Here is a 16432-nt window from a genome sequence, read left to right as displayed (position 1 = left end):
TTATGTCAATAATTTACGTTGCCTAAAATTGCATAACCACCCGGAACAGAGAAACATTTAACTAATGCTATAATCGGTTTAACCAGAAAGGCGTATAAAAGCATACTTTTTTTCAAATGCAATGTTAACGTGTCGGAGAGACATAAAAAAGCTTATTTAATTTTTTAATCTGTTTTAGAATTTATTTTTTATATTGTTTTAACATTATGAATAATCGCATCTGTGGATCTTCTTCAACCAATGTAGTAATTTTAAAATACAATATGGTTGGCAAATAAAAATGGATGCTATGCATTTTTTGTTAAAGGAACTAAAGTGAGATATTTGTTTCTGTGATTAAGAAATTACCACTCAAATGAAATGTTTTTATTATTTATAATTCAATTAAAATCAGTTAAATATTTGTTTTTAGAAATTCTTCGCAAATTAAAAAAATAATAATAATATGCATGTGGTCATTATTGTTTTCGAATTTATTGTTTTCGATTAGCAGTATTCAAATATTGTATACATATTCACATGTTTAAAACAAATTTTGCCATTATTTGGATACAAATAATTTCAACTGTGTATTCTCATCAACAACTTTAACGCCATGATAATAAAATATATATACCATTTATTTACTAACATTTTGTGGTTAAGTACGATTCTCAATTGCAAAAATCAGTTGCGTCTTCAATTATATATTTGTTTTTATCAGTAAAAGTTGCCTGTTGACAACAAAAAGTAATTATAAAAAAACTACTACCACACATCAAGACTAAAAATATTAAAATCAAAGTACTTAAAATTTTTATATTACGAAAGTGAAAAAATGCTTGGGAAAAGTCGTTCCGAAATTGAAAAATGTTGAAAAACATCTTGCCAAGCGTATATTTAACAAGATACGGCATCAAACACAAAAAAGCCTGGCTACTTTATTTACTTTTATCGCAAATACACTACACATTGTTAATATATTGATATTGATTATGCTTCGTCCACATTTAGAGAGATGTGCATAAAGGCATCAAGAGATTAATTAATATGGTTCTACGTAATTTAATCGGAAATTTGTAAAAAAAAAATTAATAAAATATTATTTAATTAAAAAATAAACTAATTTTAATACACATCTTCAAAATATTTGTTTAATTTATTTTCAAATAGTTGTGTGGGTAACTATTGTAGTACATTTTTCAAAATAATTCTAATAAAAATACATATATTATATTCTTAATTTGCAACACATACTTAATTAAATTAATTTTATATTGCTTTAAAGGGTGAAATAAAAATCGGTTTACAAATGAATAGGCCACTGAACCGAACAGCCATAGTAGAGCAACCAGAGGGAATTCAGTAAAATGTGGTGCGTACCATCATTCTATAATTAAAGCGGAATGCAAAGTTGTCATATAATCTGAACACAGCTATTAGTTAAGGAGTGCATAAAACGGTTTAACAGCGTATACCGGTCTGAGAGAGATAAGCATCTCAATATACCTCAGTCACTGTAGGCTTAAGATACACATAGTATGGGCATAGTTTTATCTGCAATAGGCCGATTCTGTGAATGTTGTCTGAAACACCGGAGCATTTGCTTCTAGATTGCGTAACAAACTGTAGTCGCAGGAACTAGCCCCTGGAATCCACATATCCACAGCGCCTAGCGCGATCCTCAAATTTATAAGCGTGCCGTACCTACATATGTGAGTCCCTGTGAAATATGGGAGGGTTAAATTGACCATAGTGCATACCTCAATAAATTTATATTTCTATCTGATGACCTATCAGCCAAGATTAATTCCCCAAAAGAATTTTTTTCACTTGGTAGTAAGCAAACAAATCTATCTCTAGGTTACTATTTTAACTTTATAAATAGTTAAACATCAAGCAGAGATAAAGGTCGAAATTTATTAAAACTGAAATCTTTTAAGTTTTTTATTTATCTTCGTAAGAAAAAATAAAGAAATTTTGGTCTTTACTTTATTTCGTATTCATGGTAAACATAAACTAGTGGGGGAGTTTAATTTGTCGGCAAAGAAGATAGCGCAAACTGGAAGAGTTAGACGAAATGTCTGTATTTATTTTTTCGCAATGAGTGCTGAGCTATGGAATTATTGAAGGCAAAATAGGATATGTTCACAAATTAAGGAGTAGCTATTTTATTAATTTCGTATAGGGTCGCTTTTTGGTACAATCAAGACGTTATCCCGGATTTATACTGTATAAATGTTGTTCGTAACCCATTTTAAAGTATCAAATAAATTATTTCATTAAAAAGCAAGCTTAGTTCATATTCTCAACGAAAATAATATTAATATTCGTGAAGTGGTAAACATTTGTATAGTGATTAAATAGCTGCTGGGTTTAGAACTTACCTATGGCATATTGTTTTTTATTTTGTTGGCAACACTTCAAAAGCTTTCACAGAAATAATAGTACTAGCCGTTCTACTTCAACAAACGAAAAGTTTAAATTGTTGGAAAAATACCAGCGCAGCAATTTGCAAAACTTGGTGGATGAATTCGAATGCCCTTCAAGTGACATTGAGGATAGCCGGTATGCTTTTTCTCTAACATTGCTTTACTACGGGTGAATTACAGTTCTCAGTTGTTTCTCTGCTGGTGAATTGAACGGTAGTTCTTTTCATAACTTAACTAATTGAAGTCAATAAGCCAAGTGTAAAAAAGTGAAGATGTCCAAAATCGGTATTAACGGATTCGGTCGCATCGGTCGTCTGGTACTACGTGCCGCTGTCGAGAAAGGTGCCCAAGTTGTTGCGGTCAACGATCCCTTCATCGATGTAAACTACATGGTTTACTTGTTCAAATTCGATTCGACCCATGGTCGTTTCAAGGGCACCGTTGCTGCTGATAACGGAGCACTTGTCGTAAACGGCCAAAAAATCACTGTCTTCAGCGAACGCGACCCAGCCAACATTAACTGGGCTAGCGCTGGTGCTGAATACGTTGTAGAATCGACTGGTGTCTTCACCACAATCGATAAGGCTTCTGCTCACTTCAAGGGTGGTGCCAAGAAGGTAATTATTTCGGCACCATCTGCCGATGCACCAATGTTTGTTTGCGGTGTCAACTTGGACGCCTACAAGCCTGACATGAAGGTCGTATCTAATGCATCTTGCACCACCAACTGTTTGGCACCTTTGGCTAAAGTCATCAACGACAACTTCGGTATTGTTGAAGGTTTGATGACCACTGTACATGCAACCACTGCCACCCAGAAGACCGTTGACGGTCCCTCAGGCAAACTGTGGCGTGATGGACGTGGTGCCGCCCAGAACATCATTCCCGCTTCAACTGGTGCCGCTAAGGCTGTAGGCAAAGTTATCCCTGAATTGAACGGCAAACTGACTGGTATGGCATTCCGTGTCCCAACACCAAATGTCTCAGTTGTCGACTTGACTGTACGTCTTAACAAGCCAGCTACATATGACCAAATCAAGCAAAAGGTTAAGGAAGCTTCAGAGGGCCCAATGAAGGGTATCTTGGACTACACCGATGAAGAGGTAGTATCTACCGATTTCGTCAGTGACACACACTCGTCTGTCTTCGACGCTAAGGCTGGTATTCCCCTGAACGATCAATTCGTTAAGTTGATCTCATGGTATGATAACGAATTCGGCTACTCCAACCGCGTCATCGATCTGATCAAATACATGCAGAGCAAGGACTAAAGTGGATATGAGAACAATTTAAAACAGAAGTATTGCAGCTCGTATGGGTTTAATAAACGTATACACACAATAGATCAGCAGCATTTAATCCCAATAAACGAATTAAAATCCGCTTTACTTCTGTAACAACTGAAAATAAAGTAGTATGCATATGTTTACATCTAATTATCAGATGATCCAACTGAAATTAAATTATCTCTAATAAATGACACGTTAAGTAAAAAGAACCAAATATGATTTTTCCTTCGAAAATTGTGAAACAAATACACATATTAAAATAGAAGGGAGGGATCGAAAGTGGGCATTATAACAGATATTAAACATATTGTTACATTTAGCTCATATTGTTCTGCTTACTTTATTTTAGCACGTAGTTCGTATTATGTAATGCATTGACTATTAAATCATAGGCATTTCTGTGCATATTCAAGTATGTATGTAAGGAAGAAGTAAACGAGATAGTATAGAGAAAAGCAGTGAACCAGGAGAGCGATTCATTTTATCAGCAATAAAGCTCGTGAAATTGTATTTTGGCGAGAGAAATTCGACATATAAAAAGAAATATGAAATAAGAATTGTTGAGAGAAAGTCGTGTCGCAACTAATGTGAAGTTGTCCACCACAATGCACAAAATTATTCATTTTTATCTTGCATCTTCTATATTGTTCTAATGAAAACTTACAGTTTTCTAAAATTATAATCAAATATGTCTATGTACAAATTATCTGATGATATGTTGTAATTCCTGTTATATATAAAATATAATATAAATGTTACAATTGAAATATTAACACTTCTGACGTTTTTACTCAAATAGTGGTCAATAATTGCATTGAGGCTTTGTTGGTAAGAATATAAAGTCTATATTTTCCTATGTACAGGAAAAAAAATTTCAGGTGTACGTAAAAATGTGCAGGTAAAGGTCAATTTTTGGATTCATTGATTACAAAACTTTAATATTTGGTTTATTTTTTTTTTTATAATAATGTAGACACACCTCCGGTGTTTATCAACTGTCATATCAAAGATCAAAATATAGTATTTATACGAATGTTAAATATATAAATATTTGTTTTGTATATATTGTACATACATAATTCAACGATTATTTAGCTACATACTAATTTCAATTTTAAACAAAAAGAAGATTGAAAGGGTACGTGAGTACTACTAAAATGCATTTAAACTTGTATATACAGATAGGTATGATGAAATACATAGGACAATATCGAAAGTTAGTATACTTATATAATATTACTACCGTTCATATACATGTATGTATGTATGTATGTAAGTATGTATATAGTCCTTGTGTTGTCTTCGAATATGCGCTTGGTTAATATGTACTTTTATTTAAAATATACATATGTACATATATATGTGCATACAAGGTAGAGGTCAAACCCAGAGGTCAGATATACATACATACATTTAATCTATGTAATAAATCTCATAAATACATATGCACATTTGCTTTCCTTAATGAATTCTCGCTTGTCGAAGGAAAGTGAGAGTTAAAGAAAATTATTTAAATAAAATAAATGTTGTGCGTACATTTGGCAAATGAACAAACAAAAAGCAAAAAATGCCGGCTTCTATATATGTATGTAAGTTGTGTGTATATTAAATACTCGTGCTTCTCGTTATTTGTGTGACCTTGATTTTGTTACACGCTTTATGTGGTATAAAATATTTAAATAGAGACATACCTCCAAATCTACACATGTTTTATGATGTACTTATATCTGCCACAAGATCAAATAGGTCAAATTCGCAAAGAATTTTGTATTTACGTATGTATGTATATTTTTATATAATATATGTATGTACATATGAATGTATGTAAATAAAGTACCGGAATTCATTGTTGTACACATACCTACGTATGTTCATATTATATGACCGTTAAAACAACAACAACAACATATGTATGTAAATAATATATATATACGTATATCTATTGTCGTATATATGCAAATATGTGCATCTACATATATGTATGTATTTCATCATTACTCGTGGGACTTTTTCTCATGACTCATTTCCAGATATTTGGCTATAAAAATGCAGTTCAAAACTAAAGTTGAGTTTTATGCTATTGCAGTTGTTATTAGTTTCGCAATTACCTTCTATATTCGTTTTGAGTTGATTTCTTCGGACTTGGAACACAAGGGGTAGTAGATGTAATTTCCACAACAGCCGGTTCTACGATAGCGAAATCGACTCGGACTTTATTCAAGGTCTGTTATTTCGGTGATCTAACCCTTTGTGAATCAGTAGATACTTAGTAGTAAGATGAGTACTTAGTGTCGTCGTAGGACATATTCTTAAGATTTTCTTAATGTACACTCCCTAATTCCTAATTGTTATAATTCAAAATATATTTTTTTTATAAATTTTAATTTTATGTTCCATAATTAGGTGACAGATGTTACTTTTGCACACCATTCTAATCTGAGTGGTACTTTAAGGGATCGTCTCAGTGTGAAATCTTCGAGAAATCGATTTTATTGTTTCATTATCGGAAAGTATACACTATAATAAACATTCTCTCAATTTTGAAATCGAAATTCAAATTATTACGGTCGCTACAGCGTTTCTTGTAGAAAGGGAACAGAGTGGGGAACATAGCGACTCCAATCATTAAACGCGTTTTTCTCAGAATGGTGTTTTTCAAAACGGCTTACACACTCAAAGGAAGAGTTTTGTAGCTACGTATCTAATTCCATTTTGGAGAGGACATTTTAACGTCATTCGCTATCGCGCTATGAAAGCTTTTAATTAGTTAATTTCATTATTATAAAAAAAACGCGAAAATCAGTGATTTTTCAAAGGATCACCATGAGACGATCCCTTATGTGTAGAATGTTCACGCAAATGAGGAAAGATCTTTAAGCGTCATTCACTTGGGAGTTGCCAGAAATGATTCTTTACATATGTCTAAAGCAGCTCACCACTTCCGGTCTTAGACCAAGTTTCCTAACAAACATCAAATATTCGTTTGAAGGCGAGCTAAAGAGAAAGTGTGATTGGTTTGGAATCCTCCACGTAAAACCACCCCACAATGAAAAGTAAGCGGTGTCTACGCCATTAAAGAAGTTTATAAGTATATTTATTAATCGAAATAATGAAAAGCTCTATTTAAGTGTTAATATAGTTCGAAATTGGAATACGCCTATATATTTCTAATTTTTTACTTATCGACATTAGAATTTACAAAAATTTCCTATTATTAAGAAAAAGAAATTACATTTAAATTTCATTACAATTTATTATGGAACTGTAGGGGAAGTCATGACCGTATCCTTGTCCATCTTATTATTGCTGGAGTTATCAGTAAGCCTCTCTCCGTCTTCATCAAATCTTACATGCAGGCCGTGTTTAATAAAACGTCCAGCAGCGGCTTTGTCTATCACCGGTCTTATGGTATTGCGCTCATATATTTGCTTATCGCGTACAATAGTTTGACGCACGCGGGAAAGCTCATTTTTTATGCCATGCTGTTAATGGTAAACAAAGTAATTTATAAGATGGTTTTGATAAATATTTACTACCTCATTAGGATCATCTCCTCGTAGCTTAACATGCATCCAATATAGCGAGTTTATTGCATATGCCAGATAATTATCTAGTTTAACTTTTTCTTGTGTTGAAAGTTCTTCGAAATCTTTCAAATCGACGGCCGTGCTAAGGCTTTTTTCGATTTTATCCAAGGCACTTGCAAAATTGTTCACTGTTTTAGTAAACTTATCATCATTCCTCAGCTCGCCAAAATCCATGATTCTATTTCAATTTTTTAAAATATAAATTCCCTACAAAAATATGTAATTCAAAACAAATACTTGGGATATTAACCATAAAATTCTCAGATGATTTCGAACTGTCAACAGTGTTGTGCTGAATTCAGACTTAAGCCCAAACTAGTACCCACGCATTAATATGCATAATCGTAGAAACTCTATATATTGAAATTTATTTAATATTAGATATGGTTAATTATTTCATAAATAAAATGAATTGTGGAAAAAACCGCAAGAACTAGTTAGATATACAAATTTCACTACTTAAATTTGTATAATACAGTTTAGTTTAACGTGTTAGTGTTAATTAATTACATACGTTAGGTCTATCCAGCCCTTAAGTATTTGGTATTACTCTAAATTGATTAGGCATCACTGGTAATTTTATCCACATAAGTTTGTTGTATATGAGAGTTCCTTTTATGTGTAATAGCTTGCAGAAAAAGGTTTCTTAAAAACTATTAAAATGGCCAGTAATTTTAATGAGGAAGGTCCAACACGTAAAAATGAGGAATATGAAGGTCCACGAATTAATGGAGTTGCCCAGAAATTTCTTGCGGACCTGAACGAAGAACGAGAACGCTTAGGTAGCGAATTTCCTTTATGTGTTCAGGTCATTGACGAAGGTATACACTGTAAGTAGGGTTATATGCGACCGACTTATCCAAAATTTACAATTTTAGCAATTGAACGAGTGTACACGACTGGTCGAATTCCAGGCACTGAATACTTGGCTGATGTTTATAAACAAAAACCAATGAAGATTACTCAAAAAGTGTTCGTTCCTGTTAAGCAATATCCCAAGGTATATAATATTGCATACTCGGAGAATTTAACATATTTGATAATTTTTTTTGTTTCAGTTCAACTTTACAGGAAAATTATTGGGACCGAAGGGTAATTCATTAAGACGTTTGCATGAAGAGACGCAGTGTAAAATTATTATAAAAGGCCGTGGTTCAATGCGCGATCGTAATAAGGAAGAAGAACTAAGACAATCAGGCGATCCTCAACATGCGCACCTAAATAGAGATCTCTTCATAGAAATAAGCACTGTAGCAACTCCAGCTGAGGCACATGCACGAATTGCTTACGCTTTAGCTGAAATACGTAAATATCTTGTACCAGATAAAAACGATGAAGTTTCACAAGAACAACTGCGCGAACTTATGGAAATAGATCCAAAATCGGCAGAAACTTATTCAAAGTAAGTTTCTATACAATAATTTTCATATGGTAATACTTAAAATAAAAAAAAAAATTTCAGAACGGTGCTTAATAAGTTCTCGACTGGTGAAGGTGCATCTAAATTTTTAAATCTAATTAAGCATCACGGTGCTTCCCCAGAGAGGTAAGTGTAATCGATTTGTAAGAAGATTGTATAATGAAATGGACGCGTGTATATGCTTAATTTGTTGTTTGATAAATGAAATCATCTCTTAGATCAAGACTTTTCAACAGATGATTAGTTTGTTTAGTAATATACTCAGTCGCCATTTTAAATCAAATTTTGTTTTATTTTTAATGACTACGGAATAAATTTCTTGGTGTAATTAAAAACTTAACAAAAGTTAACAGTAGAAATGGAAATGCTTGTCTAAGTGTACACGTATTCACAATAATTGGGTCTACGAAACCGAACAGTCCATGATTTTTATCCGACTATTTGCTGTCGACTATCCCACAATCTTCAAGAGAGAATTTAATAAATAAATTATTTTCATTTCTTTTTGAAACAGGCTACTCCTTCGAACCTACTTTTATAATTTGTTTAAACTTACTTTTCTCATATTTCAGTTTAGAGGAACAGTATGAAGAAATAATTGAATATCAACCTCGAATCCCAAAGCGTACTATTCCAACTCCATATATAAAAGGTATGTTGTCTACAAATACATATTTCAGAAAATTTTTTATACTAAGTATTTAGAAAAAAATAATAATATACATATATAAAATGGCGTGGGTATTAATAACAATGCAATATTATTTATTAAACAATCAAAGATAAAAAAATTGAAAATTTCTTATAACTTTGTATATAAAATAATAATTTTGAAGTAATTAAGTAAAAGTTATCCCATCAACAGTGCCTATAAAACGACCACCAACTACTGTTATTGGATCTGGATTTAAGCGTACACGCGAGACTGCAGTCAAACCTTATAAACCAATATATCAAAGTATTATTAGGAAATACAAATAAATTTATGATGATATAAAACCTTTCAGAATCAAATATTGTAATCATAACTAACTACTATTCAAAAAATAATATAAAATTCAAACATAAAATCAATATTATATTAATCACTACATTTTCGCAATAAACTGAATATTGATAAAATTAATGTAATTGTATGTCGTCTAGAATTTGTGTGCAAATAATAATAAAGAACAATACAAGTAATAATAGTTTACATGTTATCTGAATAACTTAACAAAGTTTATAATATTACAAAAAATATTCATATAATACATAATACTCTTACTTCAATCATGTTAATCTGTGTTACTGAAATAAAACAACAAAATTGAATAACTTTCGAAATTGATAAAGCTGTTATATGTATATAAAACGCTTCAAAATATAAAATTGGCTAAATTATAATCTAATAATATGTTAAAACAAAAAATTGTGCGAAACGGAATGTCTCATAATGTAGTTAATAAAATTAGGGACTTGAAAATTCTATAACATAAGAGCTAGAATAACCATACTCCATTGTATATGTACGAATTTTTGATTATTTATGAAAAATTTGGTTAAAAATATTAACCAGTTTTTTTTTTTGTATATAGTCAATATGGTAAAAGTTGCACGATAGCCAACATAGGATTTAATATGAGAGTATATAATGAAAAAATATAGTAATAGTAGGGTGTTGTGGCGCAGTAAGTTCCTAAACCACCTATAAGAACGAAGGAATCCATCTTAAATGATCAACAAGTTTTACGAATGTAATCGTCCTGTCTAACGTCATTGATGAACAAAACTCGGACAAATCAAGTTTTGAGATACAACTCAACGAGATAATGGAACAATACAATAACAAACATAATAACTTTATTCGACTTACTTTTGTGCCAATCCAGAATGGTAAAGTACGTAATTATTTAACAGTTTCCAACAAAAGTTCTTTGAATGGTAATATTTTTAAGTTTTGTTTGTTTGTTCTATTTAAACCACAAGAAAAAAGTATTTATAAAGTTTGCATTAAGTTCAGATTTTAGCAACGAATATTATAGGGTTGGGATCATGTTAAAGTATATCGGATATTCTCTATTTTATAGAATGATGATGAATCCCTGTGGAAAATTGAAACTATTTTGAAGTTTCATCTTCACAGCGTACTTTCCTAACTACATAATCTTGTTTGTGAATATATAATTTCATTAAAAGTACTTGCAAATTGTAATTTCAGTTGTGTAATTATTACTTTTGTACAGTTAGTTCAACTGCGATATCTAAAATTTATATTTTAATCATTATAAAATGGTTAAAATCGGTTGATAAAAATTTTAGAGACAGAAATCATATCTCATATTTTTTCTAATTTAAAATAGAATTGGGAGCATCAATACACGACCGACGATGTTATGTATCACAATTTGAATGCACCTCTCAGCTGAATCCCAGTTGAATAGAGTCAACAATTTGGATCTTATCGTTATGAAGAAAAAGAACCTACTTGGATAAATAATCAACAAGGCGAATGTTAAACAAGATCATCTGGTCATCTGTTACAAAAACTTGAAGAGCATATAAGCAATGAGTATATGTATGTGTTAACATATCGAACTTGGACCTGCGTAGTTCTTGTCAAGTGTCCTACTAAATCTTGAAACTGTGAATCAAAATTATGATGTATATGAATATGAATAAATCATATCTCAATTTGTGTTAAAAATCGTATTTATTCGATTTTTCTAATAAATGTATTCGCGAAGACATAAGTGTGTCAAAAAGTTAATACCGAAAAGACAGGAAAATGTAATTTTTGAAATGTTAAAGCAAAATTATTTCTTCAGGACAACTCCTTTTACCTTAACTTCAAATAATTATAACTATCATTAAAAACTTCCACTTTTCATTCGGAAATCGGAATATAAATTGGAAACATCGGAAAGGATCTATAAATAAGTTGGAAGTTCAATTTCCATGAAAAATTCTACCTCACGGAAATAATTTGATTACTTATACTGGCAGCACTGAAACACATATGTATTGCGCGCAAGAAGAAGAAATGTAAACAAATCATTTATAAGAAACAGACATTAACGTAAAAAAATATTAAAATCATGAGAGCAAAAATCTTTTTTTTAGCACTTTGTATTAATTGTAGGACCAATATGTACCCATTATTGAAGGCCGAGAACTTCTTCTATTAACTGGGGCAAGTACTGCCAAACTAAATAAACAAATGCTTAAAATTGTGAACACCACCATATCTAATAACATTCATTTACACATATTTAGAATAAATCTGACGGGTGTTCAACCATACATATGTTTAGATTTTTTTTTGATAACTTTTTAGAAATTTTCAATATGTACTTTTTGTGAATTTAAAAATGTTTAAAGAAAAGTTTAAATACTACAAACGAAAATCACCTGTTCCAGATTTTGGCTCTGTGATAGATCTTAATAAAAATCTCCAAGAATTTGCCGCACATGTAAATTAACTTTATTTTATGGGTGCTATTTTGAGTAGCTTAAACTAAAAATATTAATATTTATGCAATTCTTTAATTTAGGTACACCAAGTGGACTTAACCCACATACAAGATGTGGATGAACAGTTTCCAGGTCTGGAACCTATAAACAAGTGGCTCTGTTATACTCTTAACTCCTCAGGTGCTATTGTAATAAGAAATCCATTCACCGTGCAAGGCCAACGTTACTGGATGGCTCGTTGTTTAAAAGACTACCCGCAAACTCCAAATATAAATAATTTAAGTCCACAACTCTTTCCCGTAGAAGTGCTAGATGATTGGTGGCGATCTTTACAACAATGCACTGACATAGATGAAATACGTCGTATGAACATCTCAATGAGGTGGACTACTCTTGGGTACCACCATGATTGGGATTCTAAAAAGTACTCTGAAGAAAAGCGTGGGGAGTTCCCCAAAGATCTTGCCTCATTAAGTGCACACTTTGCTTCGGTTTTAGGATTTAAATTGTATGAAGCACAAGCAGCAATTGTAAATTTTTACCCAATCGGCACAACCCTTTCTGCTCATACAGATCATTCAGAACCTAATCGAACAGCTCCATTGTTCTCTTTTAGGTACCATTCAAAATTAATAGAAATTAACATAAATTATTAATGCAAACCATTGTTTTAGTTTTGGACAAACTGCGATATTTTTAATTGGTGGAAGAACAAAAGAAATGTCTCCATTAGCAGTATATTTACGTAGTGGAGATGTGCTTATTATGTCTGGTGAATCCCGTTTATGCTATCATGCTGTTCCACGTGTAATGAAAGATCGCGAGGAACCCTGGAACAATCTTGTTCATACAGAAAGTTCAATATCAATAAGTTCGCCCAGAAGTAAAAGAGCCCGAATAGATTCTACGCTAGTTGAAAAAGTTAATACATATGGTATAGATTCAACATTATATCAAAAAGTAATTGACGAAGCATTTTGGTTACCATTTAAAAACTACCTTAATTATGCGCGCATCAACATTAACGTGAGACAAGTATTAAATGCTGGTGAAACCAGGTTACCAAGTTTGGATAGTAACACTGAAGATATAAAAAAAACGAATACAAATAGTAATGACTGATAATCTTTTTTTAGTATTACTATACTAATACATGTAAGAGGTGTATGTTACTAGTTTAAATGTAAATACATATTGTATTAAAATAATGAAAAAGGTGAACATATTTTTCATTCTGATTCCATTTGGAGCATGAAAGTAAAATCATAATTTACGATATCACAACAAATAATAAATTGTGAATTGCTTTCAATAAAAATCTCTAATTGTAGTCATAAATGCAGGAAAAAAGTGACCATAGCTGTTTAATCTATTTCAATTCAAAATTGTTAGTTACAATTAACTCAAAGCGCCACAAACATAAATTATCTGAAAAATTAGTTTTCAAGTAAAATTGTACTCTGTATCAGTTCGAAATCATTGGTAAGTCATATTCCTGTGTTTGCTTTTTATGAAAAACCTGAAAAGATGAGGTGCTCATCAAAAACGGACGTGATAGATGAAGACTATGTGTTGGAACAAGATGACATAGAGCCAGAAAGTCGTACAGATTTACTCCCAAGACAAAAGGCCACAATAAATATCGAATTTTCTTCACCGGAATTCGTTGCTTTGAATTCTATTATAAGGGAAAACAATGAAATATTTAGATATACTTATTTTTTTTTTACCCGAAATGTTTTTTTCTTATGCTACATATTTTTGCAATACAACTAAACTCTGAACTTGCCTGTGTTAATAATGCTTTGCTATTAGTGCTGCGTGTCATTATAACCGACTTGTTGGTAAAATCGTCCTATTAATACAGAGAAATATTAAATCAACCAAAGTTGTTTAGGACTGATCGGGCATAACATACCGTTTTCGGATCGTAAATAAAATAGTCCATGTGTTGTTCTTCAATATTATATCGTTATTGTTATCCTTTTTCCGAATATATGTTGCGATTCTAGTAAAATATAAATTGGAAAGAACAAAATATGTACATAAAATATTTAACTTCACACTAAAGAATTTTTATTTGTCAATCAAGCGAAAAAACACATACATATGTATATCATAGTTGTAATGTTTTCCGGTGCCAAGTGTTCATTTGTTGTTTTTTATAATATTTATTCTTATTAAAATAATTACGATTGTGTACATGTCGAAGAGTATGGCTTTATGTTCATATTCTCAAAAACTTAAAGTTTAAATAATTTCTTTTTTTGATTTTAAATATATAATGGCAATTGTTCAGAATAGTGGCTTTTCTGTAAAAGCAAACGATATTTATTTGGGGTGTATAACGTAATGCCGACAATCAAAATCTCGAAATTTAGAATCCCGACACTCAAAATACCAACAAATCAAAACACCGACAAATCAAAATACCGGCAAATCAAAATACCGACAAATCAAAACACCGACAAATCACAATACCGACGAATTAAGAAAAGGTGGCGTTGTTCGTTCGAGGCCCTGCGGCCTCCGGCCACGAACACGCTCAGGATCATAACCCTTAGTCGGCAGAATTATCTTTCTGTGCTTCGATAGAAATAAGGGCGGACAAGATAAAACATTTTTCACATGTCGGCATTTTGATTTGTCGGTGTTTTGATTTGTCGGTATTTTGATTTGGCTGCATATTTAAATTTTGTCGGTTTTTTGATGTGTCGGCATTTTGAATTTCGATATTATGAGTGTATCCCATTTATTTGTTTTAATGAAAAAATTTAATTTTTACGAAGTTAAATATATACTTTTATTCGTTCATTTACACGTTTTTATTTATGTTTTTATCGGATATATAACGTAATACCGACAATCAAAATGCCTTGTCGGACAGACGAAATTTTAAAATAAGGCACTTCTACAATAAATAAAAAAATATTTAATATGGTTTCTTGATCCCAAAGTAGAAAACACCACTAAACGAATGTTAAATTTCTGAATTTAGGTTAGGATGAGTAATTAAAAACAAAAAAAGACTATGTGTAGATGGCTGTATACCATGACTATAAGGCCTATTGTCACTTATGGAGCGGTTGCTTGAGCTTCAGGGGCAATGCGCACATGCCCCACTGCAAGGGGATTGACTTCACAAACGGCAGCAAGACAGGGTGTAAAGACTCCACGCTTGGTATACTGCTGAGAGACAGTACTATCCAGTGGTACAATGACGGCTCGAAAACACTGGAAGGCATTGGAACAGGCATTGCGAGACCACATACCAATGGAACGTTTTCCAAGCATTTTACAAGAAGAAGTTTTTGCTATAAGTCAGTTCGTAGAACTCATTCTCCACCGCAACTATCGCAATCAGCGTATCACCATTCTTAGCGACAGTCAAGCGGCACTAAAAGCAATCTCAGCTTATGAGGTGAAATCGCTTTTAGTAGAGGAGAGCATAGGAAGTGCACAGGGCACAGCAGGCTCAGGAAGCACTTGTCCAACATGGGCATAGTCTCTTGCGCAAACCCTAGATTCCATCTACGGGGACAAGGATCACATCACCTCAGTAGCGGCCAGCAGGCTCCTGGAAATATTCAGGATGCTGGACCTAGGTGTGATATAGGAGAGGGTGCAATAGACCTTAGATCGGAGTGCAATACCTCATTATTAACTATCTAAGTATGTGTATTTTATGAAAAGTGGCGTTCTACGTTTAAGGCCCTGCGTATTGAGAAAAAAAGATTTTCTGACTTAACTTAAAAACTGCATGCGCCTTATTTAGCGGTCAATTAACATTAAGGGATCGTTTCAGTATGAAATTTTCGAGAAATCGATTTTTTTCAATTCAAATTATTTCGGTCGCTACAGCGTTTCTTGTAAAAAGGGAACTGAGTGCTCCAATCTTTAAACGAGTTTTTCAGAATGGTGTTTTTCAAAACAATTTCCACTCTCAAAGGTAGAATTTTTTAGGTATCTAGTTGCAATTTGGAGAACATTTTTATCGTCATTGGCAATCGTGCTATTGAAGCTTTTATTGTTTTTTTGAAATCTTTCTATTTTTTTCTACGAAAAACTGTCGAAAAAGGGACAAAATTCGATACATTTTGTTCAAACCGCCGCCATTTTGTCAAATTTCAAAATAACAGGAAAAGCTTCCATAACGGGATAGCGACTTTCCCACAGATTATAGATACAGGACCTTTTTACGTGTACTTTCAACAATTTATTAACTATTATACACACAATAAATAAACATAATCATAATCATCACATAAAAAA

At 32.1% G+C, this 16432-nt stretch overlaps 5 protein-coding genes across 13 annotated transcripts in view; 3 read left to right on the top strand and 2 right to left on the bottom strand.

The window, feature by feature from the left end:
* The first annotated feature begins 2586 nt into the window (after positions 1 to 2586).
* LOC120774998 (glyceraldehyde-3-phosphate dehydrogenase) lies at positions 2587 to 3914 on the top strand. Its single transcript, XM_040104920.1, has one exon. The coding sequence runs from the start codon at positions 2684 to 2686 to the stop codon at positions 3680 to 3682; it is 999 nt and encodes a 332-aa protein (XP_039960854.1). The 5' UTR covers positions 2587 to 2683; the 3' UTR covers positions 3683 to 3914.
* Positions 3915 to 6822: 2908 nt separating this feature from the next.
* LOC120774999 (nuclear nucleic acid-binding protein C1D) lies at positions 6823 to 7616 on the bottom strand. The gene is made up of 2 exons (XM_040104921.1): positions 7237 to 7616; positions 6823 to 7182 (listed from the first exon to the last, which is right to left on the bottom strand). Exons 1-2 carry the CDS (start codon positions 7459 to 7461, stop codon positions 6955 to 6957), a joined length of 453 nt encoding a protein of 150 aa, XP_039960855.1. The 5' UTR covers positions 7462 to 7616; the 3' UTR covers positions 6823 to 6954.
* Positions 7617 to 7879: 263 nt separating this feature from the next.
* Positions 7880 to 11398, top strand: LOC120774996 (KH domain-containing, RNA-binding, signal transduction-associated protein 3-like). 5 transcript variants are annotated; one of them, XR_005705283.1, is made up of 7 exons: positions 7916 to 8108; positions 8166 to 8287; positions 8346 to 8689; positions 8750 to 8833; positions 9280 to 9359; positions 10285 to 10587; positions 11050 to 11139. XR_005705283.1 is itself a non-coding variant. In XM_040104918.1 (6 exons), the coding sequence occupies exons 1-6, from the start codon at positions 7949 to 7951 to the stop codon at positions 9686 to 9688; spliced, it is 921 nt and encodes a 306-aa protein (XP_039960852.1). In that variant the 5' UTR covers positions 7880 to 7948; the 3' UTR covers positions 9689 to 10033. The 5 variants fall into 5 exon arrangements, 4 of the variants coding, with proteins under 4 accessions (XP_039960852.1, XP_039960851.1, XP_039960853.1 ...); XM_040104918.1 differs by lacking the exons at positions 10285 to 10587; positions 11050 to 11139 and adding an exon at positions 9558 to 10033 and having other exon boundaries at positions 7880 to 8108; XM_040104917.1 differs by lacking the exon at positions 10285 to 10587 and having other exon boundaries at positions 11050 to 11398.
* Positions 11399 to 11499: 101 nt separating this feature from the next.
* Positions 11500 to 13385, top strand: LOC120774995 (nucleic acid dioxygenase ALKBH1). The gene is made up of 3 exons (XM_040104914.1): positions 11500 to 12159; positions 12241 to 12776; positions 12835 to 13385. Exons 1-3 carry the CDS (start codon positions 12058 to 12060, stop codon positions 13280 to 13282), a joined length of 1086 nt encoding a protein of 361 aa, XP_039960848.1. The 5' UTR covers positions 11500 to 12057; the 3' UTR covers positions 13283 to 13385.
* Positions 13386 to 13505: 120 nt separating this feature from the next.
* The window catches only part of LOC120775000, a 46599-nt gene continuing 43672 nt past the window's right edge, over positions 13506 to 16432 (bottom strand). For 4 of the 5 annotated variants that reach the window (XM_040104925.1, XM_040104922.1, XM_040104923.1 and 1 more), the window contains exons 2-4: positions 14079 to 14168; positions 13950 to 14015; positions 13506 to 13838 (exon numbers count right to left, since the gene is read on the bottom strand). In XM_040104925.1, coding sequence (XP_039960859.1) covers positions 13626 to 13838; positions 13950 to 14015; positions 14079 to 14108 — 309 coding nt within the window. In that variant the 5' untranslated portion in view covers positions 14109 to 14168 and the 3' untranslated portion in view covers positions 13506 to 13625. Of the gene's footprint in view, positions 13839 to 13949; positions 14016 to 14078; positions 14169 to 14267; positions 14342 to 16432 lie in introns of those variants that run through there. The other variant, XM_040104924.1, reaches the window with a different exon arrangement.

The sequence above is a fragment of the Bactrocera tryoni genome, chromosome 4 (assembly GCF_016617805.1).
Source record: "Bactrocera tryoni isolate S06 chromosome 4, CSIRO_BtryS06_freeze2, whole genome shotgun sequence".
Lineage (NCBI taxonomy): Eukaryota > Metazoa > Arthropoda > Insecta > Diptera > Tephritidae > Bactrocera > Bactrocera tryoni.
This window is presented reverse-complemented; position numbering and strand designations above follow the sequence as displayed.